The 26415-nt window shown below is 41.5% G+C and overlaps 1 protein-coding gene across 1 annotated transcript in view; it reads right to left on the minus strand.

Annotated features, from left to right (window-relative positions):
• Window positions 1–20483: 20483 nt before the first annotated feature.
• Window positions 20484–26415, minus strand: part of LOC132212019 (guanine nucleotide-binding protein G(q) subunit alpha) — a 260920-nt gene continuing 254988 nt past the window's right edge. The window contains exon 7 of the mRNA XM_059656972.1: window positions 20484–24714. Coding sequence (XP_059512955.1) covers window positions 24524–24714 — 191 coding nt within the window. The 3' untranslated portion in view covers window positions 20484–24523. The remainder of the gene's footprint in view (window positions 24715–26415) is intronic.

The following is a 26415-nucleotide window of genomic DNA, read 5'->3' on the forward strand; positions in this document are numbered from 1 at the left end:
CATAAATATACTAAAAAACCACTGAATTGTGTACTTTAAATGGTGAATGTAAGGCCTTGTAAATTTCAATAGAGCTGTTAGAAAAAAGAACAACTCAGAAACCATTACTGTTCTGTTTCATAACTCTACCTTCTAATGTTAATAGGAAATCCAAGTAACTTTAATATCGGCAAGGTACCAGTCATTACATTATTCAATTATTCCAACAGTACTGTTAGGTAAGCATTATTATTGTCCCGTTGTACAGATGAAGAAACTGAGGCTCCAAGAGATTATATCATTTGCTCAGTGTTACATTACTATGTAGGAGGTTGTACCGTTGGACTTAAATCCAGATCTATCTGATCCCAAAGCTTTGGGCTTACATTTTTGGTTTATTCTTTATTTGTTTTGTCTTTGTTGTTATGGTAGGTATGGTAAAGACTGTTTTCTGAAATAGGTAGACACTTCCTGGTTTCTGAAGTGTCTTGAAGCAGGACACTTGTCTTGATGAAGCAGTTATTCACCATGTCTACTATAACTACTTTATCAAAAGCTGTCTTTGTGGGTGGCAGAATGGCTGGGTCATTTCACTAGAGACTCAGGAGATAAAATGATACAGCTTCCCCTGCACCTGCCAGTTTTTAAAACACTCAATTCAGTTGTCTGGGGTTTTTATCTGAAAACCAGACTGCAGACTCTTGAGTCTGCCTGAGCTCATAGCTCTAGGCACTTAGTTTAGATTAAGTTGTGCTGACAATGTCTCTTTGAGCTGGATGCTGTGGCCAGCCTCTGCCTACATTAAAACCCTCAAGATTTCCCTGTGTTTCAAAGATTAGCTGCTTTGGAAATCACTGGAGAGGCTCCACTGTAGTGAACATTTAAATGTGCTGGTTATCTGTTTCTTTCTGCAAAATACAGTCTTGGATTTACAGACAAGGGGTACCGTTTGGCAGAATGTACAATCCGTCTTAAATCTCCCCATATTTGGCAATGACGTTCTCTCGCTCTCCTTCAGCAGATTTCCAATTGCACTTCATAGATGGATTTCAGCCTGTCCTTTGTCCCTGTTATATAAACTTGAGAATGATTATTTGGACTATGTTTCAAACCAGTCTTCCTTGAACTTCAACCACCAAACACTGCCAAAATGCACAGAAACGCCAACTGTAATCTTTGCCAGAGTTTAGAAACGCCACTTGACACTTTCAATGCCAGTGTTTCCATTCTTCTGTCTGCAGATGCTTCAGACGCTGAGAAACTCCTTTCTTCCTGCATAGGCCTTGGGCCTTTTTCTTCGTTTCATTGCTGACCAGTAACCCTGCTTCCCTGTCATTGGAGAGGGGGAGGGAAAGAGAAAGAGAGATGAGCTAGGAAAAAAGGGGAACTCTGGAGATTGTTAAAAAAAAATAAAAATAAAGAGTTCACATTAGTGACCAAGACTAGAGAGAGACTCAACCAGTGTCCACCAATGGGGAAACTTTTCAAGTGTAAGCCACTCAGTAGCTGTGAATAAAGCATGCTCATCCTAGCACTATTTGCTAAGCCAAAGATTTGAGGAATAGTGTGTGTGTGTGGGGGGGGGGGGGGGGGCGGGGTGGAGCTATATGCATACACACACATGCTGAGTGGCCAGATTATTATGACCACCTGTCATTTGTAGGCAAATTAGCTATAATTTTGCGCTGAAGTTGCTAGAGGGCCAGACCATTATAAATAGGGAAGCAGGTTGTTTATCTGGACAGTAGAAGTGATTTTTTTCTGAAGATATGGGTAAACAATGCGATTTAACAGCCTTTGAACGTGGGTGATATATATATTCACTGAGTGGCCAGATTATTATGACCACCCCATCAGTACTTCGTTGGGCCACCTTTTGCCTTCAATACTGCGGCAATTCTTCTTGGCATTGACTCCACGAGATGTTGAAAGGTGATGCGAGGAATCTGACACTATGCCTGATGAATAGCACTGTCCAGTTCTGTGAGATTTGATGGTTGTGGAACCAGTTGCCTGATGGTTCTTTTAACCTCGTCCCAAAAATGCTCGATTGGATTGAGATCTGGTGATTGTGGGGGCCACCTAAGCAAGGTAAAGTCTCCCTCATGTTCTTGAAACCACTCCTGCACAATACGAGCATCGTGGCATGGCGCATTGTCTTGTTGGAAGAAGCCATCTCCATTGGGATATGCCATCAACATGATAGGATGAACCTGATCAGCAATGATACTTAGGTATGTTGTGCTATTCAGACATTGTTCCACACGAATTAAAGGGCCCAAATCATGCCAGGAAAACATGCCCCAAACCATAACACTGCCCCCACCAACTTGAAAGGTTGTACTCATGCATGTGGGGTGCATGCTTTCATGCTGTTTCGCCAAATTCTCACTCTGCCATCTGCATGATGCAACTGGAAACGTGATTCATCGGGCCACATGACTTTTTCCCAATGCTCGACTGTCCAATCCTTGTGTTCCTTCGTGAATTAGAGATGTTTTATCTTGGTAACTGCAGACAGCAAAGATGCTCAAACAGGTCTTCGGCTTCCATATCCCATGCAGTGTACGACTAATTTGCCTACAAACATCAGGTGGTCATAATAATCTGGCCACTCATAATAATATATATCCCACGTTCAAAGTCTGTTAAATCGTGTTGTTTACCCATATCTTCAGAAAAAAAATCACTTCTATCGTGGTAAACAACCTGCTTCCCTATATATAATGGTCTGGCCCTCTGGCAACTTCAGCGCAAAATTATAGCTAATTTGCCTACAAACGTCAGGTGGGCATAATAATCTGGCCACTCAGTGTATATATTTGTCCTTGAATAGTAGTCTCTCCCCTCCTCATTGACAATCACTGTCTATTTTGCCTAATGAATCTTTTCAGAGAGACAATCCATGCTTCTACTTTTTATTCCTTATTCCCTAACATATTTCTGGGCAAGCATGACTACAGACAGATAGGAACCATGCTGTTTACCCCCTGGGATTACATGTTTCGATGAGTTAAAGGAAGGCTGTTTTTGATGTATACAAATAAGTATAAGAATACAGCAGACCCGGGGTGCTTCAGGGGTGAAAATCATTTGCAAGTCGACAGTGGAGAGATTCTGAGAACACTGTTTCAAACAGACTTCCCACATGATTGCTTTTCCACGTATGCTCTCCTAGCACTGAGCAAACATTTTAAGTTCCCAGTTGTTCACCGAAGTTGACAATAAATTCAAGCAGGGATGTACTGATTACCCCTGTAGGATTTTGATGAAAGTGACTTTTGGTTCTCTGCTGTTCTTAAGAAGCCAAACAAATTTGATAACCAGAGTAACTGTCAAATAAACGTGATCAGGGGAACTAATGGAATTCAAGAAAGATGGAGCACTTTTATTTTAGAGATGAGGAAACTGAAGCCAAATGGGAGGTAACGGGACTTGCCTCAGGTCACAGAGATCAAGCGAGGATGGCAGTCCATGGAGGGGGCCTCATATTCATTGGACTGAGGAGGTAACTTGGTCTTTCATGCCGTCCGAAGCAGTTTAACACTCAAATCAATGGCACATGCATCCATGCAGGGCCCTGGATAATGAAGAGAGGACCGTGTGTTAAATGTTCACAGTCAGAGGGGAGAACTGAGGAAGAAGGCCTGGCAGTACCCCCAGAGTGGCAGAGAGGGCACAGGGAGCAGGCCAGGTAGCTGCCAACAAGGTCTGCTGGACCCCAGTCCACATATCTGCCATCCTTTTGTCCCTCAAAAGACAGGATTATAGAAAATGCAGCCATACCTCGGAGATACTGCGGGCTCTGCTCCAGACCGCCCCAGGAAAGCAAGAATCACAACAAAGCATGTCATAATCTTTTTGGTGGTGGAGGGTCTTGCCTTAAGTTTGTAAAGAAAACACAACATCTGTGAAGCATGATAAAGCAAAGCACAATAAAACGACGTGTGCCTGTATAAAAAGGCCAACGAAGCCGTTAGGTCAGGGGCTCAGAACCTTGGCTGCACTTTGGAATCACCTGGGAGCTTTGAAAAATGGGATGCGCAAGCCGCACCCCAAACCAATTCCAGCAGTGTGTCTGCAAGGGTGTGGGCTCGATGTGTATGCGAAAGTGAGAACAGCTGCTCTAGGTAAGTCTACTATAGTCCCGCATAGAGGAATGCTGGGTGTAGTTTACCCCTGCATTCTGCTGTTCTTTCTAAAGCTCCTGAGTGCTGCTATCAACAATGAGGCAGTCTCCCCTCACACAGATGATGTTCTTTGTTAGTCGCAATATAGTGACATATTGGACATGTGCTGAGCTTGGTCACCCAAATAGTGACCACCTTTATTTTTTTCCAGTTAACTACTGCTATCTAAGAAATCACCCCAAAACTTAGTGGTCTCACAGGGAAAGGGGTGGGAGGGTGGGGAGAGATTAACCAAAGAACATATAACCCATGGACACAGACAATAGTGCCGAGAAGGCCTGGGGTGGGGCGGGAAGCGGGTGCAGGGGGGCAAAGGGAGGAAAATGGGGAACATCGGTAATACTCTTAACAAGAGAATAAAATTTTTAAAAAGAAAGCAAATTCTGAAGATCTGGGGCGAAGAAAACTAATGAAGGCAATACAGCCTTTTAATGAAAAACAAAAACAAAAACAAAAAACAAAAAAAAACAACCCAAAAACCCTAAGTGGTTTAAAACACCAATGACTTACTTCTCGAGATCCTGTGGGGTGGTTGGGCGATTCTTCTGCTGACTTTGCTTGGGTTCGATGACATAGTTGCTTTCAGCTGGAGGGGCGGCTGGGTGGACAGACACGAGAAAGCCTCACACACACCTGCAGTTGGTGTTGGCTTTGGCTGGGGCCTCCAGTTCCTTGCGTTGTGTTCCGGGTCAGCATTCCAAGAGAATAAAGACCCAGCTACAAGGTCTCTTGGGGGCAAGCCTTGGAAATCACTTCACTTTGCTGCATTTTTCTGGTCAAAGCAAGTACAGTGGGTGGCCCCGAGAATGTATCTTGCAGGCCTCCACGGCAGGAGATGTAATTGATCGAGGGTCTCAGCTACCAGGCCTTGAAATCAATTGCCGAATTATCGCAGAGGCCACAGGCTGGATATTAAGTCAGAGCTATTCGTGAGAGACAGGGGATTCCCTTTTCAGCTAACTCTGGCTCAGGGATTCCGCAGTGGCTTTGCCGGACATTTCTTGGACAGTTCTACCCAACTGTCTCTCCTCTTTCCTTCACTCCGTAGCAGACTTGCCTTAGGTTTGATGCTCTCTGGACTTTCTCTCCAGAATTTCCTTCACACAGGTGCTTCCTCTAATAAAATCCTTGCGCGTTTAGTCTTGCTTGCCTTCTGTGTCTCAGAAAACCTGAATTAACCCAAAAGCTTCAAGACCAGCCCAGGTTCAACAGGAGGGAAACAGACTCCACTTGCTGATGGGGGAAGCAGCATACCCACTCGCACTGCAAAGGAGCACGAGAGGAATTGTTCCCACCATCTCTGCACGCATCTACCGTGGTTCCCCCTGGGGAACGCCTCCGCCTTCACTCGCAGCACAGTTGATTCCCAGTTCTAACAAGAGCAGGCGATACCAACGGGATATTAAAGGTGGGGCCTTTGGGAGGTAATTAGATTCACCTGAGGTCTTGTGGGTGGCGTCTCTGTGATGCAACTAGTGTCCTTTTAAGAAGAGAAAGAGACTCCACCACGTGAAGACGCAGTGAGAAGCTAGCTGTCTTTAAACTAGCAAGCTGGCCCTCAGTACACACCAACTCTACAGGCATCTTGACCTTGGAGTTTCCACCCTTCAGAACGGTGAGAAGTATTTATTTGTTGTTTAAGCAACCTGGTCTATGATAGTTTTTACTCTATCAATCTGAGCCGATTGGGACTAATTATCTGACTAATAATCTGTATATGGATTACATGTTGAGATAATATGTTGGATCTATGGGCTTAGAATAAATACATAATTATAAATTAATTTTACCTTTTTGGTTTTACTTTGCTAACTAGAAAATCTAAAGGCTCAAATTTGTGACTTGCTTGATATTACTGTTGGATAACACTGCCGTTAAATATCACATTTCCAAAAAATTAAATTAATATTTTAATTAAAATATTTATTTTTAAAGAATTGCAGATTCACATTCCATTTTAATAAAACAAAAGAGATCCTTTGTACTTTGTACCCTTTACTCAGTTTATCCAATGAAAATTTTTTGTATGTTTAGAATATAATCTCACAGCCAGGATATTGATATTGTCAAGAAACAGAACATTTTCATCATCACAGTGGGCCTTCATATTGCACTTCTAGCATCACACCCAATACCCTGCATTTACCACTTTCTTGGTAACCCTGGCAACCACAACACTGTTCTTTATTTCTATAAATTTGTCATTTCAAGTACATTTCCCTTAGTATAATTCCCCAGGGATTCATCCAGTTTATTGCATGTATAAACAGTTTGTTCCTTTTTATTGTTGAGTAGTATTTCATGTACACCGTTTGTTTAACCATTCATCCATGAGAAAAGACATCTAGGTTGTTTCTGGCTTGGGGCTATTACAAATAAAATGGCTGTAAACATTCATGTACAGGTTTTTGTGTGAACCTAAATTTTCATTTCTCTGGGATAAATATGCAGGAGTGCAATTTCTGGGATATATGGTAATTGTATGTTTAACTTCTAAGAAACTGTCAAACTGTCTTCCAGGTGACTGTACCATTTTACATTTCCCATCAGCAATGTATGAATGACCCAGTTCTTCCACATTTTCCTTAGCATTTTTTATTTTAGCCATTCAGATAGGTGTTGAGTGGTATTTCATTCTGGTTTTAATTTGCATTTCCCTAATACCTAATGATGTTGAATATTTTCATGTGTTTATTTTCCATCTATAGCTTCTTTGGTGAAATAGCTTTTATGACTTTTGTCTGTTCTAATTGTGTTTTTATTTTTTACTATGGAGTTATAAATTCTATCTATTATAGATATGTGGTTTGCCCTTATTAGGGTCTTTTTGTAAGCAAAAGTTATTAATTTTGATGAAGTCCAAATTTATCAGTTTTATTTTAATGGGTTATGCTTTTGGTGTCAATACTAAGAAATTCTTGCCTAACCTTACACCCTGAAGATTTCTTTTTAAAAATTTTTCTTATAGTTTTACAGTTACATTTGAGTCTGTGATTCATTTTGAGTTAATATTTGTATGATGTATGTACTTAAAGCTGGGTGTTTGTTTATTTTTGCCTATGGAGATCCAATTGCTACAGCACCATTTATTGAAGGGGCTATATTTTCTCTATTGATTTGCTTTTGCAGCTTTATCAAGTATCAGTTGGGTATATTTATGTGAGTATATTTCTGGGTTCTCTATTCTGATCCATTGATCTATGCGTCTACCCTTCATCTATTCCACAGTATCTTAATTATTATAGCTATGTAATATCTTGAAATCTTTAGACTGATTCTTCCCACCTTATTTTTTTTCAAAACTGTTTAAGTTATTCCATTTTGTGGTCATACTATCATTCCATATAGAATAATCCTATTATATCTACACAAAAATCTTGCTGAGATTTTGGTAGGAAGTCTGTTAAATCTGTATATCAATTTGGGGAGAATTGACATCTTTACTATGTTGAGTCTTCCAAACCATGAACACACTTATGTATGTTTCTACATTTGTATCATCTTTGATTACTTTTATCAGCATTTTGTAGTTTTCAGCATATGAATTTGCCGGGAGCCGGTCCATCCTTGCTGTTTCAAAGGACCTGGCATATATGGCATACTGTTCTTAATATGTTTGCTCACCTTCTTGGCACTATGTGTTTTAACCAAGGTCTCTGAGAAAGGTTGTTTCTCCAGGTAGGGATTTTCCCCTGAAGTTAGGGAGGGAATAAAACCTCTTAACTAAGTGCCAGGCGGGTAATTAATCACTTTAACTACGAACAATCATGCTTAAGCTACATAATCTTTACTCCCTGGAATGGAGATAAGAAACGCCCTAACCTTTGGAATAGAGATTGATAGGATTGGAATCAACTGGTATAAATACAGATGTAACAAGACAGCAAGAGACAGAACTTAGAAGTAAGAACCAAGAGAGACAGAACCTAGGCACAGAACCTACACAGAACGTTCTCTAGAGACAGAAGAACTTCGCTGGAGAGAACATGGCAAAAGATCCTGGACTGAACCTGACTACAGAAATTGGCAAGAGAACCTGACTAGAACCTGGTGACTGAACCTGGCTGGAGAACCTGTACAGAACCTGGCTGGAGATCCTAAGCAGAACCTCTCTGGAGATCCAGACCAGAACTTGGCTGGAGATCCTGGCTGGAGATCCTGGCTAGGCTGCTGATCAACTGAACACTGTCTCTGTGTCCTTCCTTCTTCGCCGACTCCGTCCACACCTTTGGGGACCCCTCGACCTGCTGGGGTTGGACCCCAGCATGAATTCAGTACATATTTTGTTAGATGTACACCTGATTATTTTTAGACAATTATAAGTGCTATTATATTTAAAATTTTTGGGTCCATTGCTAACATATAGAAATACAATTGATTTTTGAATGTTTATTTTGTACCCCGCAATTTTGATTAACTCAGTTATTAGACCTTGAATATTTTTGTGGATTTCTTGGGATTTTCAAAAACAATCATATCTGCCAATAGGAGCAGTTTTATTTCTTAGTTTCCAATGTATTTCTTTATTTCCTTCTAGCATTGCAGTGGCTAGAATTTCCAGGGCTCTGCTGAAAAAGAGTGGTGAGACTAAACATATTTAACTTATTTCCCATCTGAGAAGAAAAGTATGATGCCAGCTGTAGGTGCTTTTAGTTACCTTTTCTCAAATTGAGGAAGTTCTCTATTCCTATTTTTCGGAAAGCTTTTGTTATGAATAAATGTTGAGTTTTGCCAAGTGCTTTTATGCATTCATTGATGTAATCATGTAATTTTTCTTTTTTTAACCTGCAAATATGGTGGGTTAGATTGACTGTTTGATGTTCAAATATTAATCTAGTTTTGAAGCCCTGGGATAAACCTCACTGGGTCATGGCACATGGTGCTTTCTATATATTGCTGAATTCTGCTAGGATTTCGTTAAGGAATTTTGCATCCAAATTGTTATGGGTTGAATGTGCCACATACCCCCACACCCCCTCCCAACTCCCACGTTGAAGCCCCAGCCCCTGACGTGACGGCATTTGGAGACCCTGATGTGAGGGCATTAGGAGCTGGTAGTCAGAGTTAGAGTAGGTCCCGAGGGTGAAGCCTTTATAACCCTATCAGTGGCCTTAAAGGAAAAGGAAGAGAGATCTCTCTCTCCGACCACTCCCTCTCCTCTGTGTATCATGGCATTGGTGCCAGCTTGGGTGGCAGAGAAAAGTGATACATGGCATGGGAGGCATTCCCTGCACTCACAAGAAGGCTTGATTTAATGTGAGGACTGAAGGGATTGTAAATCCTCCCTCAAGTTCTCTAAAGGCAGCAAAATTGGTTCTTGGAAGGAATTTTAACCACAAGTTCATTTAATCTCCTTAAATTTTGTACTCACAAGAAGAGAGGCGTATAACTTTGAAGATATCATCTACATGGAACAAACACGGGGAAGAATTTGCTTGGGACAGGAAGGGAACAGATCTACATTTAGTTTCCAGATTCTCCATTAGTCTTTGTGCTCTCAACCCTAAGAATCCTCAATGCCACGGGGCTGAGTTCCATTAGGAAAAAAACAGAAGTTAGGGTGAAGAGCGACCCCTTGCCAGCACCCAAATTATTCCGGCTTCCTTCTCTGAGCAATGCCTGGCCCCCATCTGCCCCCTGCATCCGGCCCAGGTTGGGAAGTTGGTATTTGAGTTGCATATGTGGAACACATGTTCAGTGCAATTTTACAATAATAAAAGTCCAACTTTATACTCAGTAGGAGACTAGGAGTAATTTGAAAAGAGTTGGTTGGTGAGCCTAGGATTTCCTTCTAAGTTAGATTTTTGGCTGTGTCAGGAAATCGTCTGGGAAGAAAGCTTTAATAGCATAGATTCAAAATAACTGACCTCAAGAGGCAAAACAGAAGCAATATGCTCAAGAACAGAAAGTATTAATTCTGCTGTCCGCTTGAGTTTTATTTTTTGCACTGACTGACACCAGGAAGGAAAGAATTAGAAGAGCAGCTTACAGGTTAACCAAGAGCGAGGCCTGTGTCACAGGGAGGCAGCAAGCCAACAAGGAGAAATCAAGTGTACACTTAGTCCAGCTGCTGTTTCATCATCGCTCAACTGTACTAATGCTTAAAGAATGTGCTTCACATACTTTACTTTCCACATCATTTTATTTTCCCCCAAACACATCTATCTCTTGGAGAATTCATGGCTTCCAGCTCTTACTTTTGGAAAGTCTTGAACTATTAGGCAACCACAACTCCATCTGCAAAAGATTCAGGCTAAGGAGCAATTCCTGCTCTCAAAGTTCGGACACTATGCCAAGTGACCTTGAGGATGGAGTGATCAACTCTTGGCCCAACCACCCAGTTGCACGCTGGACTATGAGAAAGGAGAGGGGGGTTGTCAGTGTAGCATTTTGGAGAAGTCTCAAGGCCATCTCTGTGTGTGAACTTTCAGTTTGAAAGAATGTCAGACTGAAAGAATAACAAGGTTGGGGCCCAGTAGCAGGCCAGGAGTGCTGAGAAGTAAGTGTCAATGCCCCTGAACTTGGAGGTTTCCTTAATGAACAATTCCTATAACTAGATTTTCAGCCAGAAGTTATCTGGAAAGGTCTAAGGCAGCGGTTCTCAACCTGTGGGTTGCGACCCCTTTAGGGGTTGAACGACTCACAGAGGTCACTTAAGACCATCGGAAAACACATATACAATTACATATTGTTTTTGTAATTAATCACTATGCTTTAATTATGTTCAATTTGTAACAATGAAATTGGGGATCACCACAACATGAGGAACTGTATTAAAGGGTCGCGGCATTAGGAAGGTTGAGAACCACTGGTCTAAGGAGTATTTGCCATGTGACATAACTGAGTGATTAGCGCCATCTCTGTTCTGAGAGAGGTCTCACCAAGTTGGTATTTTCAAGCTGTAGACAACCATGCTAATTGGAAAAGGGTTTTTTAAATCCTGTATTAGCTTCCTGTTGCTGCTGTAACAAATTAGCACAGATTCAGTGGCTTAAAACAATGCAAATTTAATATCTTACAGTTCTAGAGGTCAGAAGACTGACCAGGTCTCACTAAAATTAAGCTGTGGGCAGGGTTGTATTCCTTTTTGGAGCCTCTAGGGAAAATCTGTTTTCTCTCTTTTTCCAGCTCCTAGGGCTGCCTGCTTCCCTTGGCTCATGGTCCCCTCCCAACTTCAAACCAGCAATGGTCAGTTGATTCTCACATCACTCCAACACTGACGATTCTTCTGCCTCTAGTTCCACTTTTGAGGACACCTGTGGTTACCTTCGGCCCACTCAGATAATCGAGAATAATCTCTCCACCCTAAGATCATCTCATTAACAGCCTTCATTTAATCAAGAACCTAATTCCCCATTGCATGTAATATAACATATTCACAGGTTCTGAAGATTAGGTGGTAGACATATTTGGGAGGGAGTCATAATACTCATCATGACCCCACTGCCCTTACTTATTCTTGTCACCAAAGGTGAGTAGTTTATAGTTTTGTTTTCACTCTGGTAGTTCAAGTTCCTAAACCACCTCTTTATCACCGTCTGGAGCTTTTGTTTTACTTGCAGCTTTGGAAGGAATTTCTTCCTATGGGATATCTGGTGTTTTTCCCCCTGAGACTTACCTGGGCACAACGTATCACACAAGTCCTATTTCACTTCAGAAGAGAAGGTAGCACTAGTGAGAGAAAAGGGAATAAGAAAATAAGAACTGAATGACTGTTTATGAAGGTCTTCCATTGATCAAAATGTATGCTTTTTTTTTTTTCATTTAACACACATTTATTGAGTGCCTGCCATGTGCCTGGAAATGTGATTGATATTGAAGGTGCACTGATGAGCAAAACTGGCCCAGTGGTGAGCTGTCTTTTATCTACTAATATGTCATGAACATATGATTCGGAAGTGAGGCTTGTACATACTAATTAGGAACCATTGGCACATAGGTGGTAATTGAATTCCTCTCTTTAGAGAGTCAAAAAGGGGCTTAGGAGTAAGCCCCAGGGTCCTCCAACATTTAATGACTTGGTGAACCTGAAAAAAAATAGTCTAAGGAAACAAAATCAGGGAGGGCTTCCTAGCAGACAAGAAGGGGTCAATGGGAAAAAATGGGTACATCTGTATAACTTTGAACAATGAAGATACATTTTTTAAAAAGTTAATTGTAGTCCATGATAACACCTCTGAAATGTGAGCTAAATTAAGGCCTGAGGAATATCTTCTGTGTGTGGTGACACAGTGATCACGGCTGAGCTCTGTGAGAACTCTTTCATAGCACTGAGACAGGAGGTGAGCAGTGAGGAAAAGCGAGGAGTAAAAGGCCAAAAATGTCACATGGCTTCTCAGGTTCTCCTCTGCCCCTTTCTGGAACTTATAAATGCTGCCAAAGGAACAATGGTCCCAAACACTGGACTTGCTCGCCAGGGCTTTTGTCTTCCTCTGTATCCTGGTCCAGTAATTACGGTCTTGTCAGCTTGTCCATGCCTTTAGGATGCTGTTTTAAATATTTTATCCAGCTTTCCTAGATGACCTTGTTGGGCTGATTGGTCTGAACAATCTAGTCTGCTATTCTAGAAATAAATGCCTCGAGTCAAATTTATAGTGGAACTAATCTGTTCTGTTTGGTCATTCTCTGCAGCTTCCTTCGGCTTTATGAGGGCAGGCTTGCAGAAATAAGTTCGTTGGCTTCATGTGTGCAACTAAATTTGCTTGGGAAGGAGTGTTTCCAGGTTTGTTATTTATCGCAGGAATATGAAATCTAACCTGAATAAGAAGGAAAGTGAAGAAAAGAGAGGGCTGTTGACTTGGGAGAAAGTAAAGTGGTAAAAATCCCGAAGAAAACGCTTAGAATTCAGGAAAGTCAAGTGGGGAAAAAAACCCCAACAATTAGGAAAGGTAGTTGTAGTCAGATGTTTGAGTTAGTGCTTTGTAGGCTGAGAAGTTACAGCTTCAAAGAGTGACCATGGGAATGGGTGGCTAAGGTGGAGTAGAGGAATTGATCATTGGAGATGAAAATGTAGATCCAAAGTCCAGGCTGCCAAATGGGTTATTCACATAGATGCTGAAGCCACCCAGGGTAATGTCAGGGGAGGTGAACAGGTGGTGGGAACTAGGAGAGAACCAGGCATGTTCATTGTCTAGAGTCTAGACCACCAGGAGGTCAAGGTTTGATTCCCGTCAGGGCACATTCCCAGGTTGCGGTCTCTCAATCCCCAGTAGGGGGTGTGCAGGAGGCAGCTAGTCAATGATTCTGTCTCGTCATTGATATTTCTATCTCTCCCTCTCCCTTCCTCTCTGAAATATATATATATATATACACACACACACACACACACACACACACACACACACACACACACACAGAGAGAGAGAGAGAGAGAGAGAGAGAGAGAGAGAGAGAGAGAGAGATTGTATAGGTGATGGAGAAAATGGTAAAAAAATTATAACACATTTCAGTCGTTAGTTAGAATGGAAGAAGTCAATCTTAGAGATTTTCCTGAATCACATATTTTGAACCATTAAAAAGTCTCTTCGTGCCTAATTCCACAAAACAATTTACTTTTTATCCTCAGTTTCCCCTCCTTAGTTTACCTGAAATTTCTTCCAAGTTCTAGACACATTGGCACATATTCTTTTATATGGATATATTCTGAATAATTTTTCCCTTAAACATATTAAGCCATCATTGGATTTTGTTGTTTTCTTCTTTCTATAAATATCTTCCCACTGTTTATAGAATTATGCCCAGCAAAAGTGGGTAAACAAAATCTGGTCTCATGAAATAATTTGGAATTCCTTCTAACTGCATTTGATTTTGAATATAATTTTATTTATCTTTGAACCATCTCAAAATTTATAAGGCATATAATCCCTACACAAAAACTCATTCCTTTACAATCTAGTGTCCAAGGACTTAATCAAGTAATTAGATAATCAAATACAATTTAAGTACATTCTGACATATTTTAGAACAAAGATGTGACATACTAATAATTGTTTTTGCGCTGGCAGTGAGCCTCTTATTCTAAAGTCCTGATTCATCAAAATTTGAAATATAGTTTCCTTAACTTATTTTTTCTAAGAACATACCTTTATCAGCCATCAAAAACTAGAGAAACTTCTTATTTCTTTAAAGAAGGCAGACATTGTCTTGCAGAACATGGCCTAGGTAATATTCCTTTATTTTTGTTATAGTTTTCAATATATGTTCCCTCTTCTCTGATTTTTCTCTCAACAACTATCCCCATATATGCCAATTCTCTGACAGAATATTCTTTCCTCTTTCCCCTCTGCCTCGAATAATGTTAGCATCATCCCCTGATGGCAATGGGGGTTGAGGGGGGATGGCAAGGCAGGGGAAGGGGAGGAGCAAGACAAAAGTGCATGCCTGTCTCCAAGGGGGCAGCTGGCCTGACATATCTAGAATGGATTAGTCAGGGCTGGGGTGAGGGTGCATCCTGGAGGCAATGGCCAGGGCTGGGCAGGTGGAGGAAAGGAGTGAAGAAGCCCTCTAAACAGAATGACAATAAGGTTGAAATGTCTGCCTCACTTTTCTTCAACAATTAAAAACGATTATCTTAAAACATGTTCTAGTGGTAGCTTCCAAGAAAAGGTGGAATTTATTTTCATAAATATGAAATTTTTTCATAAATAAATGTTATTGATATGTATCTCACTGTGTGCTTTCCTAGCAAATTCATTTCATGCTAGGGTTCCAGCATGCTCTCACAAGCTGCCGTTGGGAGTCCATGGAAGGCAAAGTGTTTCTTAGTCTTAGCTGCGACCCGTTCGTTCCTAATGAATCCCTGTGGGTGCTTCCCCCCCTGGGCCATCCCTGGGCCATCCCTGGATGGCCTCCCTGTCTGGCTGGGGCTTCCTACAGAAGACCCGTGGGAAGGGTTTCGGTGCAAGTTGTTTCTTTGAGAGGTGACCCCAGAAAGCACAGGGAGTGTGGAAGTGAGGCAGGGGAGGGGGAAAGCCAGTAAGGGCTGTATGAATAAGTGGGTTCCAGCAACAGCAGGGGAGCTCAGGCCCACGGAGACCCTCTGCACGGGTGTGTAGAACAAGCCTTGGGTTTGCCCACCGAGGGCCAGACACTGCAGTGTACCCGCCAACTCCTGTCGCTCACTGGTTGCATGTCACTCCTGAGGTGCTGGCTATTGGTTTCCGGGTGTGGCCAGAGAATGCTGGAAGGATGCGGCAGCTCCTGACCCGAAGAGAACTGCCTGCAGTAACCCGCGAGAGAGTCGGGGGACATGGGCAGTGGTCACCCCCAGCCAGCCTGAGATAGTGACAGAGCACAGCCCCAGGCCCCGTGCAGCAGCGTCTGTGGTGCTGTGTAGGCATTTGTGTGGTGTGAGCCTGAGCCTCTGGGAATTCGTCATCCTTGATGGGAAGTGAGCAGTCTGCACAGGGAAGACAACTCAGGAATGGAAATGATGAACCCGGCAGTGACTCAATCAGACAGGCTCGGACCTTAAGCTTTCGATGGGCCTACATCCACTTCCCTACCTTCCAGGAGACCAGCCTCCTTGCCTCTGCAGGAGGCCCAGCCCCTCCTCATTCAGAGACATCAAAGCTCCCGCCGCCTTCACCTGCCCTTTAGGAAACATTATTGCTGCAATTAGGCCTTCTTTCACAGATAAGGTGGAGCTCTTCAAAGATGGCACTGGGAAGACTGGCAACAGAAAACATTTTCTAAGAAAATATTAACCATGGATTTTATGATCTTTTGTGTCTTGAACATGTCAACATGAATTCTTTTCTGTGACTTAAAATATTTCTAATGTCCACGGGATAAGCAGGTCTGACTGTACACATTCAGGTATATTTGTACTTGTATCTGTGCACACAATGGCAAGAAAATCAAACCATTTTTTAATTCTACATAAAACCTACATAAGTATAGAGATTCGTATTTTTAAAAATGTTTATGATTAATGTTGTCACCTAATTGACATGATCATTTGTATAGGCTTTTTCTATGTTCAGCAACAATAGAGCTGATTGGAGATGCAGAGACAGTTCACACACACACACACGTGTGTACACATACACACACACGTGTGCACACACATACACACTCAAACTCACAACATGTAAATCTGATATCCAAATGGACTTTGTATTCTTACCTTCCAGCTTCCTGGCTATCCATTCCTTTTGAGAGTTTAAAGATTTTGTATTTCTGGCCTACCTGCCCGTTGTCTGAGCCCATCAGGAGCGCCTCTGGCCATCAGCCCCAGGTCACAAGGAGCAGGAATGCATGTGCTCTTGGTGCAGGGAGCCAGCTGGGCTTGTCCTGCTGCCATTTCCCCAGGTTCACAGAAAGCCGTCTTCACAGACCGAGGGTGCTGGACAGGTACAGCTCGAGAGCACCGGTTGGTAGCCTCTCTTCCCAACTCTGAGTTCACTGACATTACCAATCAGTAGCTTCAAACTGGGCCTGGTGGGAGTATTTATTGAGCACACACTATAAACCAGCACTGTGATCCAGTGCTATCATGCCCCTTCACACCCCCCCCCCCCTCCCATTGGTAACCATTTACCAGGATACCATGGGTGAGACCTTTGGAATTTCAAAAAGAAAGCAGACCCCTTTTGCCAACGCTGCTGTGAGCCCAGGAATATAATCATTGCTGCTACACCCCCTGAAGTGGGCCCTGCGTCTCAGGTGTGCCACCCCCAGGCACAGTGGCGGGCAGTGTGGGATTCCACACCACCAGGCCTGGCATCCCAGGTGAGGCACAGCCCAGAGCAGACACACACAGTCTGGTCAGCAGCTGTGTGTGCTGCCTGGCAGCGGGGTGCAGGGTGTGGAATCCCCATTTGCAGACTCCTAGGGCTTGCCAAGCCCCATTTGCCAGTTTGTCTTTCCCTGGTCATCTCTTAAATATCCACCATGTAAGTGTATTAGGCAAACAGAACAGAGGGAAAGCCCCAGGGGCCCTACTGCATGCAGTCCATCACATGGGACCGGCTCACAGTCCTCTAAGCTGCAAAAACACCTCCTCCAGGGCAGGGCTGGAGATGCTTAAGGAGGGCTGGGAAGGCCTCCCCAAGGGATTCCTGCCAGCAGCTCTTTGTTATCAATTGGCTTAATTAAGCTCTTAATTAAAAGCTGGTAAGTTGCCTTATTGTACCCACAGGCTAATGGGACAGAAAAATACCTTTTGCATTCTTGGAGAAAACAGGATGTTTCTCTAAGAGAGAAAGTCAACACGGATCAGATTTCAAATCTTGAGGCATAAGAATTAAAAGAAAAAAAGAATCTTTTCAGAACTCCCTGTGCATCTTAGATTTAAAGAGACCTACATTTTATAACCAAGGCCTTGTTTTGCAGGGACCTAAGAAGCTTCCTTAAAAGACTATTCTACTCCTCGTGAATACCTGGATCCATAGTTTAACTAGCCCTGGCAGGAAAACAGAGAGCCATGGTAGTAATGCATAGATGACTTACTAGTAAAAGAAACCAAACCATCTAGAAGCCCACCCGTAACTACCATTGCTCTCCATACTCCAACCCTGATAAACATTTCAGTAAGGGCTTTAAATGCGGAGTACTGGAAGCATGGTAATGACTCAACATGAGACAAAAGAGAAAAGCAGCTGGCTGCCTTACCATCAGGGTGGGCTCTGGACACATTATCAACAAACCATGGTTGTTCCTCAGCTCCCAGTTCCACCCCCACTCTTTGCAATGGTTTAACTGGTTCCTAGAGGCAGCACTTGGCCATCACAAAATTAAGAAAAATGGGAGGAACAGGGAAGATAAAGAGCCAGACAGAGAAGCTTCCAGACCAGCCACTTTATTGCTTCTGAAATAGGACAGAAAAGAAACCAACTCTGTAGGCTTGTTCTATGAGTCAAAAGTGAAAATATTTGGCCTCGGATCAAATAATGTTCAGCGAGTTTGTGCTTTTACAGTAGACAGATGGTCTTCCAGATGATGGTGCAGACGGACCCTGCTCCTACAGTGGTCAAGCAGGGGTCAGAAGGTCATGGAGCGGGGAGAGCTGGGAGCTATGGAGTGGGGAGAACTGGGGGCTGCTTAACACCCTGCCTTCTCAGCAGAGAGATTGTGTGAACTGATCACTCCAGGCCTGTACTAAGTGACAGTCCCCGGTCACACCATTCCCTTAATAGCAGGATCCAGAGAGAAGGGAACACCATCTATTCGAAATGGTCTCTAAAACCTGTAAGAATGGGCCCTCACCTGTTACCTGTTTGACTTAGTGGATAAGAGCATAGGCCTGCGGTCTGAAGGGTCCCAGGTTCGATTCTGGTCAAGGGCACATGTCTGGTTGTGGGCCTGATCCCGAGTAGGTGGCGGGCAGGAGGCGGCCGATCAATGATTCTCTCATCATTGATGTTTTTATCTCTCTCTCCCTCTCCCATTCTCTCTGAAACCAGTAAGAATATACTTAAAAAATAATGTGAAACGTGTAAGCATGGGATAGGAGAGCCTTAAACCGAAGGCTTTTCAGTAAAAATGACACTTTTTTCTCTAAAGTATTTGGACGGAACAGTGTTCTGAATAACACACAATTCCCTAAGCAAGGGCTGGATTGTCCATCAGAGAGACCTGATGATAGATAAGAGGGACAGGTGTTGCTTTTGGTAGGGTTTTAAGTCTCTCCACAGGCACTGATTCTCTAGAAAAAAACCCCCCACAAAACACTTGCCACCATCAACACCAACGCCACACAACTGCCAGCAAAAGAAAAGCTACTTTTTAGCTGATCTCGAAAGCCTACCTGTTTCTAAGTCACAGACATAAACAACACCTACACCAGGTCCCTTTGCCCAAGTGGAGTACACCCATTCACCACACCACTGACTCAGGAAACTCTGAGCCAAGCATTGCTGCTTCAGGCCAGTGTTTTCTCCTTATTAGAAGCTGCTTCAGGTTGAAGATAGCGGCTTTGAAAGTCTTTATTGAGCAGATATATAAATTTATTTTTACAGTTGTGTGCAACCTAAATCAGGGCAATTTTTTTAGAAGCTAATTTGATCAATACTATCAATACGAATATTCCTACTACAGGAGGCTGAAGTTTCTGATTATACACAGAGGGGAAAATAAATTTTTGGTTGGTTTAGACACTATTGAATTTGCCTACTTTGGAAAATGCATGTGCATATGAAGTGTTTTAAGAAAAGATTTATTCCAATACTGCTCATAATAAAGATCATTCCAGGAGAAGTTTGGGCAACTTCAAGAGAAGCAAAACTCAAGAATGAAGCATACTGTCGTACAAAATTATGGCCAAAAATACTGTATTTTTAACCAGCAAGATCATTGGGGCATTATTATACAACATTAGGTGTTTTTTTGCAAAACTAGTTCCCATCCCCAAACATTAGACAATACATGCATTTGAATGACATTTTAAGAACCAGTAAATATGATCTTTTTAAATACTGCAATTAAAAATGTTTTCTGACAAAACTCCCTAAACACATAGGTCTAGTAAGGGTTTCCAATGTGATGACAGGTGAGGAATCCAGCAAGAAGTGGCATTTAGAGAGTTTTTTGAGGAAAAGAAATCCACCAACATGCTTCCGGTAAAGTAACCTGAAGAAAATTACACAGTCATTTTCCAGCTTTCTTCCTAAACTTAAAAATATTCTATTGCATATCTTCCTCCCTGTTATTTTTTTTCTGTCTACCACAGCTTATATGAAAATCAGAATTCCTTTATTCATGTAAGATCCAACTTTACCCAAGAGGTGTTTTAATCACATGTAAATGTCATTTATTATTGGGTTGGAATTATGTGGGGAAATGTAAGTACATGACAGATAAGGGAGGTAAGAAGGAAATTAATATCTGAGTACCTACTATGTGCTGAGTGTGTATGCATACTTTGAACAGATGATTCTAGAGGCAGAGTGTTACTAAAAGGACATTGGTAGTTGGGAAGAAGACAGGAAATGGTTTTTTACTCCGAGAAAAACAAATGACAAGTTGAGAGTCTGCACGAAGTAGCTGCTAAACGTGTCTGGCTCCAAAAATCTCTAGCTAATCATATACAACTAGGCCATTTCTTTTCCTAATTTGATGGAACCAAAATGAAATCCCAAAGACATAGTTACCAGGACAGATCTATTAACGCTACATATGCTGGAAATATGTAGAGAAAGATAAACATACAGTATTACTTGTTTTAATTTTGTGTGTGTTTCTAACCAAAGATATATCTTTGGAAGAAAATGTTACCGTATACCGAGCACACCTTATTTGTATCAATTGAGATGTTGTCATTTTACCCATTAAGTGGTTTTAAACCCTTAGTTAATTTTAAGAAGAGCAGCAATATACATTACAATATTTGGGTACACTTTATTTTTATATGGGTTAACATTCTGCTATATTTCATTTCATTCGTCCTTTTTTGAGAAACTGAAAACAGAAAAATTGAAGGTAATTTGAAGGTTATTTCCAACCAGTATCTGAGTCTTGCGGTATTTCATTATGCAGCCCTTTCTTCCCATTATTTTTTTATTTTTTTGCAAATAAGTCATTTTGACCCAAATCCAGCATAAATAGCATTTCACCGATTCCTAACTTAAGACAACTAAAATTTACAGTCATGTGGCAGTATAAATTTTAAGATTACAGTTCGTACACCTTGACAATCAAGATAGTCTGAAGTACAAAAAGTAAATTGTCCTTTAGCTGAATTGCCTTTTAAAATATTAGACCTGCTAGTTAATCTACAAAAAAATACAAGTTTCAGGTGTTCTTCAAATACCTTTTGTAGATGTCATTTGTTAGTAAACAACATATGCAGGTTCCTAAAAGGCCCCCCTCCCCCAGTCTATTCATGACATTCAACAGAGCTCTTTATATGGGAATGTTAAAAAAAACAACACACACACTTTGAGGGGATGTATTTACTTTCGAATGGGCGGGTTATTTCCCTTTGTTTCAGATATGAGGCACAAACTTCTGAATTTAAGCTCTGTAAGGCATAGTACAACCTCCAATTTACAAATAAGGAATTCTCTGTGGGTTGGAACTGCCGTGCCACGCAAAAAAGGGAAAAATCATCTGTAAACTGGTACACTGCAATGTGTTAGTGAGTCATGAAATGGCTGCTTGCCTTGGTATGCTGAAGAAAGGTTTTTTGGGGTTTTTGTTTCTGAATAAGACATGCCCAAGTCATAAAACCTGCCACAGCCTCCGTCACCTACAGCCTCAACAGGAGTCCAGTGGCACACGCTGATAACGCTTGCAATCAGAATATAATATAAAGCATGAGTAAACTTTGTTTTTATACAAAACTGAAAAGAATCCCTTCCCACCCCTATCCCCTTCAATAAAACCCCAAACAAAGAAAGGAAAAAGAAAATCCTTTAGCTTCGACTGACTAGTGTGGCTACAAGTAGGTTTCCAGGCATCACTGCAGGTAGGGTGATCAATTTTTTCCTTTCTCGAGAGAAGGGATCTTGTCATGCACCCTAGGAGGGACAGTGAGGCCACAAACCTCAATTCTGCATAGCAATTCCATCCCAATTTCATAAAAGCACACAGAACAGTCTTTCCCTGTGCTGCTCAGCTTCCTCCGAGCTTTGAGATCAGGTTTAATCGACTACAATCTACTATAGCTCTATTAAATAGAATATCTTGATTCCCTACAACTGTAACACTTATGATCTTGTGATGAGGTTTTCTCTATACACACTGTAGGCCTTCAAATGTTGTTTACATTTGTTTTCTTTTTTTTATTTTCTTTTTTATTTTTATTTTTTTTGCTGCACCAAATTTAAGATCGCCCTTTCAGGCAAGCAGTGGTCTCTAGCTGTTAAAACATTTCCTTAGTGGATCACAATAGCTTCTAAAACTGCCTTTCTAGTAAAGGCCACCAGAGAGGTAATACTAAACTGTGCATTTGCCAAATAAGAATATGAATTGTATAAAAGCTCATATTCCAATCCTAGGTAAATGGCAAAAGTTCTACAAAGTTGTTTTCCATGTTTGTATAAAAGCTCCAACTGATTTTATGTATTTTGCTATGAAATTACCTTTGGGTCTTATAATCAGTATACCTCTACTCAGGAATGTGCAAATGATTTTATACAGCACGATGCTAGTACCGCTCTGTACGAGAGTAAGGTTTTTTTTTTTTTCTTGTTTTCTAAATGGAAAAAAAAAATATCCCTAGTCAGAAATAAACTGACAAATTTACATTCTCCTCTCTTAAAAAAGTAAATAAAATAACATTATTCAAAATGTGAATTAGCTATAAGACATACAATTACATAGATACATATCAATACAGCACATTCAATCTGCCAAAACAATTAATGATCACAAAGCCAGTATGGATGCTGCAATATCAAGGGAGAGATGTATGTACAACGATTAGAGCATTCATAATTGCACTATACTTACAGGCAGTCTGTTTCTTGATTAAATTACAGGTGCTTTCTGAGCAAGGAAAAAAAAAAGTAACCTGTGTTGTTTGAGGCTGGGAGAGTGCAGAATGAGAACACTGCATTACCACTTAGTAATAACCCTTGTCCTCATCTAATAAGCCCACAGTTTTCTCCCTCCCCTTTGCTGTTTCAAGAGAGTGATTTAAATGGAAGTTCAGACTTGTGCCAAATAGCATTATAGTTAAAATGAGACCACATCATGGCCTCATTCTAACTTTCCAGCAGGTTTAAAACAATCTGGATTTATTTTCTTAAAACCTATTTCAACTCACGCTGCTTGACAGGAGAGCTCATCCATGCACGTGCTGTATTTTTTTGCATTTGTTGGAAATTGCACACAGAGAACTCCAGATCTCTCTCCAAGCAGGTTCAGTTACATAAATAGTGTTCTACAGAACAGTGAGAGGTTACTTTTGAGTTTAGTCCACAAATCTTCCTTAAGTTCTACTTAACCAGTCACCAGTTTAAAAAGATCCAAAGGTGGTAAACGAGCAGTAGCTTCAGATTTTGCAAATTAAAGGTGTCAGAATAATACTATCAATCAGTGTTCTTGGCAGACCTACTCGACCTTAAAGAACATAAAGAGTACAACTGGCTTCAAATGAAGAGACACAAGCAAATGTCACGTTGCATCACAGAGGACACTTTTCCACATTGCTGATTTGGACACTCGACATGGAACGTGGAGACTCAACAGTAAGGACTAAAAAAGCATGGACCGTGAGAATCAAATGTACAGTTACCAATTGTTTGGCAATTGGTGTTGCAGGTTCATTCTCAGCCAATCATTTTAGGCTTCACAGTCTTATTCTCTTACATTTTAAGATACTGGCTTTTATCGTTTAAGTTCTTATTCTGTTTTACAAAAAGCCAGCTTTGGCAACACAGACCTATAATAAAAATCAACTAAAAATTGTGGCCCAAACACTCAGAAAAAAAAGGGAGGAAAAATCCTAACCAAGGGGAAAAAAATTAAGAGCAACCTATGAAAAGGCCCTGGGTAGCAGCCACTAGGGTAATGTAGTGTCTGTTGGCATTTTTTTTTTTTTTTTGGCATCTGTGATTTAAAGAAGAGAGGGTGAAAAAAGAAAAAGCAAGGAAGGGAGGAAGGACGATGGCATGTGGCATTTTAAAAGATAGGACTCCTTCCGCGCGTCTCTGCCCTCGTCTCACTGACATCTGCACATCCCTCTGAGCAGCCACACTATGGCTGAAGGCAGAAATCCAAAAGGAATGACACTTAACTGTTAGACAGGCATCCAGGCCAAAGTGAGGCAAGACAATATACTTACATAAAAACCTCTATATGTGTATCCAGAGCAATACAGTTAAAACCATAGTATTAATACTTGTAATCCTTCAGCAAAAACTAAAAAATGTTCAACTAAGCTGATGTTGATGGCTTAAATCGAATGATGTCATCCTGAACCGTTTCATTCGGGAGAAAAACCTGACCAAGGATGGAACTAGGATAAAGGCCATTGTAACCCGGGAAAAATCAGGAGGGAGGTTATAGGTTAGGAAATAGGAAATCAGCTTCATTTTGCTCAGTGGGAAAGGAGGAAAGAGGGGTGGGGGGAGAGAAAGAGGGACAGGGACAGAGAGGAAAACAATGAATCAACTCTTATCTTTGTGAGTGCATGACTGAGAATTTAAAATACATTGAGTCACGAGGTTTTGCCTAAAAAAAAAGATAGAGAGGAAATGTGCTGGGACTGTACTTCAGCATTCTGTTTTTCCTCTGAATAGTTAAATAAAATCATAATATTTACTACAAACTCTGTGGACACGCTCACACAGAGTCCTGGACGGCAATAAATTAGTATTATGCAAATTGCTTTCCACAGAAATACAGTCCCTCTTGTACAGCTTCGATAGCCCACCAAGGAAGGGAAGGGCGGTGTCGAGGAGGCACAATTAGACCAGATTGTACTCCTTCAGGTTCAACTGGAGGATGGTGTCCTTGACGGCAGCAAAGACAAAGCGGATGTTCTCGGTGTCTGTGGCGCACGTGAAGTGGGAGTAGATAATTTTGTCACTGTCTGGGTTCAGGTCCACGAACATCTTCAGGATGAATTCTCGAGCTGCCTGGGCATCTCTCTGGGGTCCTGTTGGCCAAGGGAGGAGAGAGACAGCTTGTTAGTTGAGGCATTAATGTGCTTGCTCAATAAATGTTTAGTGGGTCATACGCATGAAAATGACGTCTGTATTGTTCCTTTTTAAAAATAAGGTGCCTGCATTTTTTTCCATCCCAGTTGACATATTTTGTTAGCGCAACATATCAGGTGCACAACATAGTGAGTAGACATTTATATCACTTATGAAGTGAACACCCCGATAAGTTCAGTGTGCATCTGAAACCATTCATAATTATTACAATATTACTGACAATAGTCCCAATGCTGTACTTTAACATCACTGTTACTATTTTAGAACTGGAAACTTGTACTTCTTAATCTCTTCACCCTTTTCACTCATCCTCCAAACCCCCTCCCATCTGGCAATCATCAGCTTATTTTCTGTATCTATGCGTTTGTTTTGTTTTTTAGATTCCATATATAAGCAAGACCATAGGGTATTGCCTTTCTCTGTCAGACTTATTTCACTTAGCATAATACCTTCTAGGTCCATCCATGTTGTTGCAAATGGCAAGATTTCATTCTTTTTTATGGCTGAGTAATATTCCACTTTATATATGTACCACCTCTTTATCTGTTTGTCTATTGAGGAACACTTAGGTTGCATCCATATGTTAGCTATTGTAAATAATGCTGCAGGAGCATAGGGGCGAATATATCTTTTCGAATTAGTGTCTTGAATTTCTTTGGTCAAACATTTAATTAACTCATCCCTAATGCCTTGCAGGGCCAGACCAAATGGTTTCGAGGGCTATATAGCGCTTGGGCTGGACATCCCCACCGCTGCTCTGAAGACTATCAGAACTAGACTCAAGCTCATTAAAGAGCACTTGGAGTGTGTTATGTTTTTAAGAATAAATATGTTATTTGAAAAAATATAAACTACAAAGAACTCATAGCAGGAACACAATTCCACAATCCCTGAACAATTTTGCAATTCAAGCCCATGTGGAAATGATAATTTCCTTTCCTAAAAAGAAATACAGAATGGCATTCATTATGATTAAGACCTTGTAAGTGCAGAAATGTGGAAGTGTGAAATTTATAACACCATAAACATGTTTATTACAAAAACATCACTGCAGAGCGGGACTCGCGTTTGTTCAGTCTTCTCTCATCTTACGAGGGCTTTGGGTCTCGTGAAATGACAGCTGCATTTGCTTGTGAATAACAAAGTGTCTCCTTGCCATGACCAAGTGTCCTGTGTGTGCTATGTGTGTACTGGAGGAGACAGACAGTAAGTACCATCTTCAGATTTTAAGACATTCACAATGGGCACCTGTTGGAAGGAAAATACTCACAGTGATGGGGAATCTGAGGAAAATACCGCAAAGAAGATATGTAAAGAGATCAGGGAGATGTTGGAGGGAGAGAGGGAGGGGGAGAGGAAGAGAGGGTGAAAAGGAGAGAGAAATAGGCTTTTCTCACAGAAAAATACAACTAATGTGACTCTGTGTGCTGCACGGAGCAGCCCGAGCCTCGGTGGGCAGGCTGTGCTGTACCTCCCCTCTGTCATCCTGAATGCAAGCACATCATGAGAGCACGCTGGCCCACGGGTGGGTGCTGTGTATGGGGGAAGGGGTCGTTTCCCGCCTGCCAAGGCTCACCAAATTGAGAAAATGTATGAATCTCTCTTTCCAGAGGGGTGAGGCAAGCACGTGGTCTGGGATG

The sequence above is a fragment of the Myotis daubentonii genome, chromosome 11 (assembly GCF_963259705.1).
Source record: "Myotis daubentonii chromosome 11, mMyoDau2.1, whole genome shotgun sequence".
NCBI classification, from domain to species: domain Eukaryota; kingdom Metazoa; phylum Chordata; class Mammalia; order Chiroptera; family Vespertilionidae; genus Myotis; species Myotis daubentonii.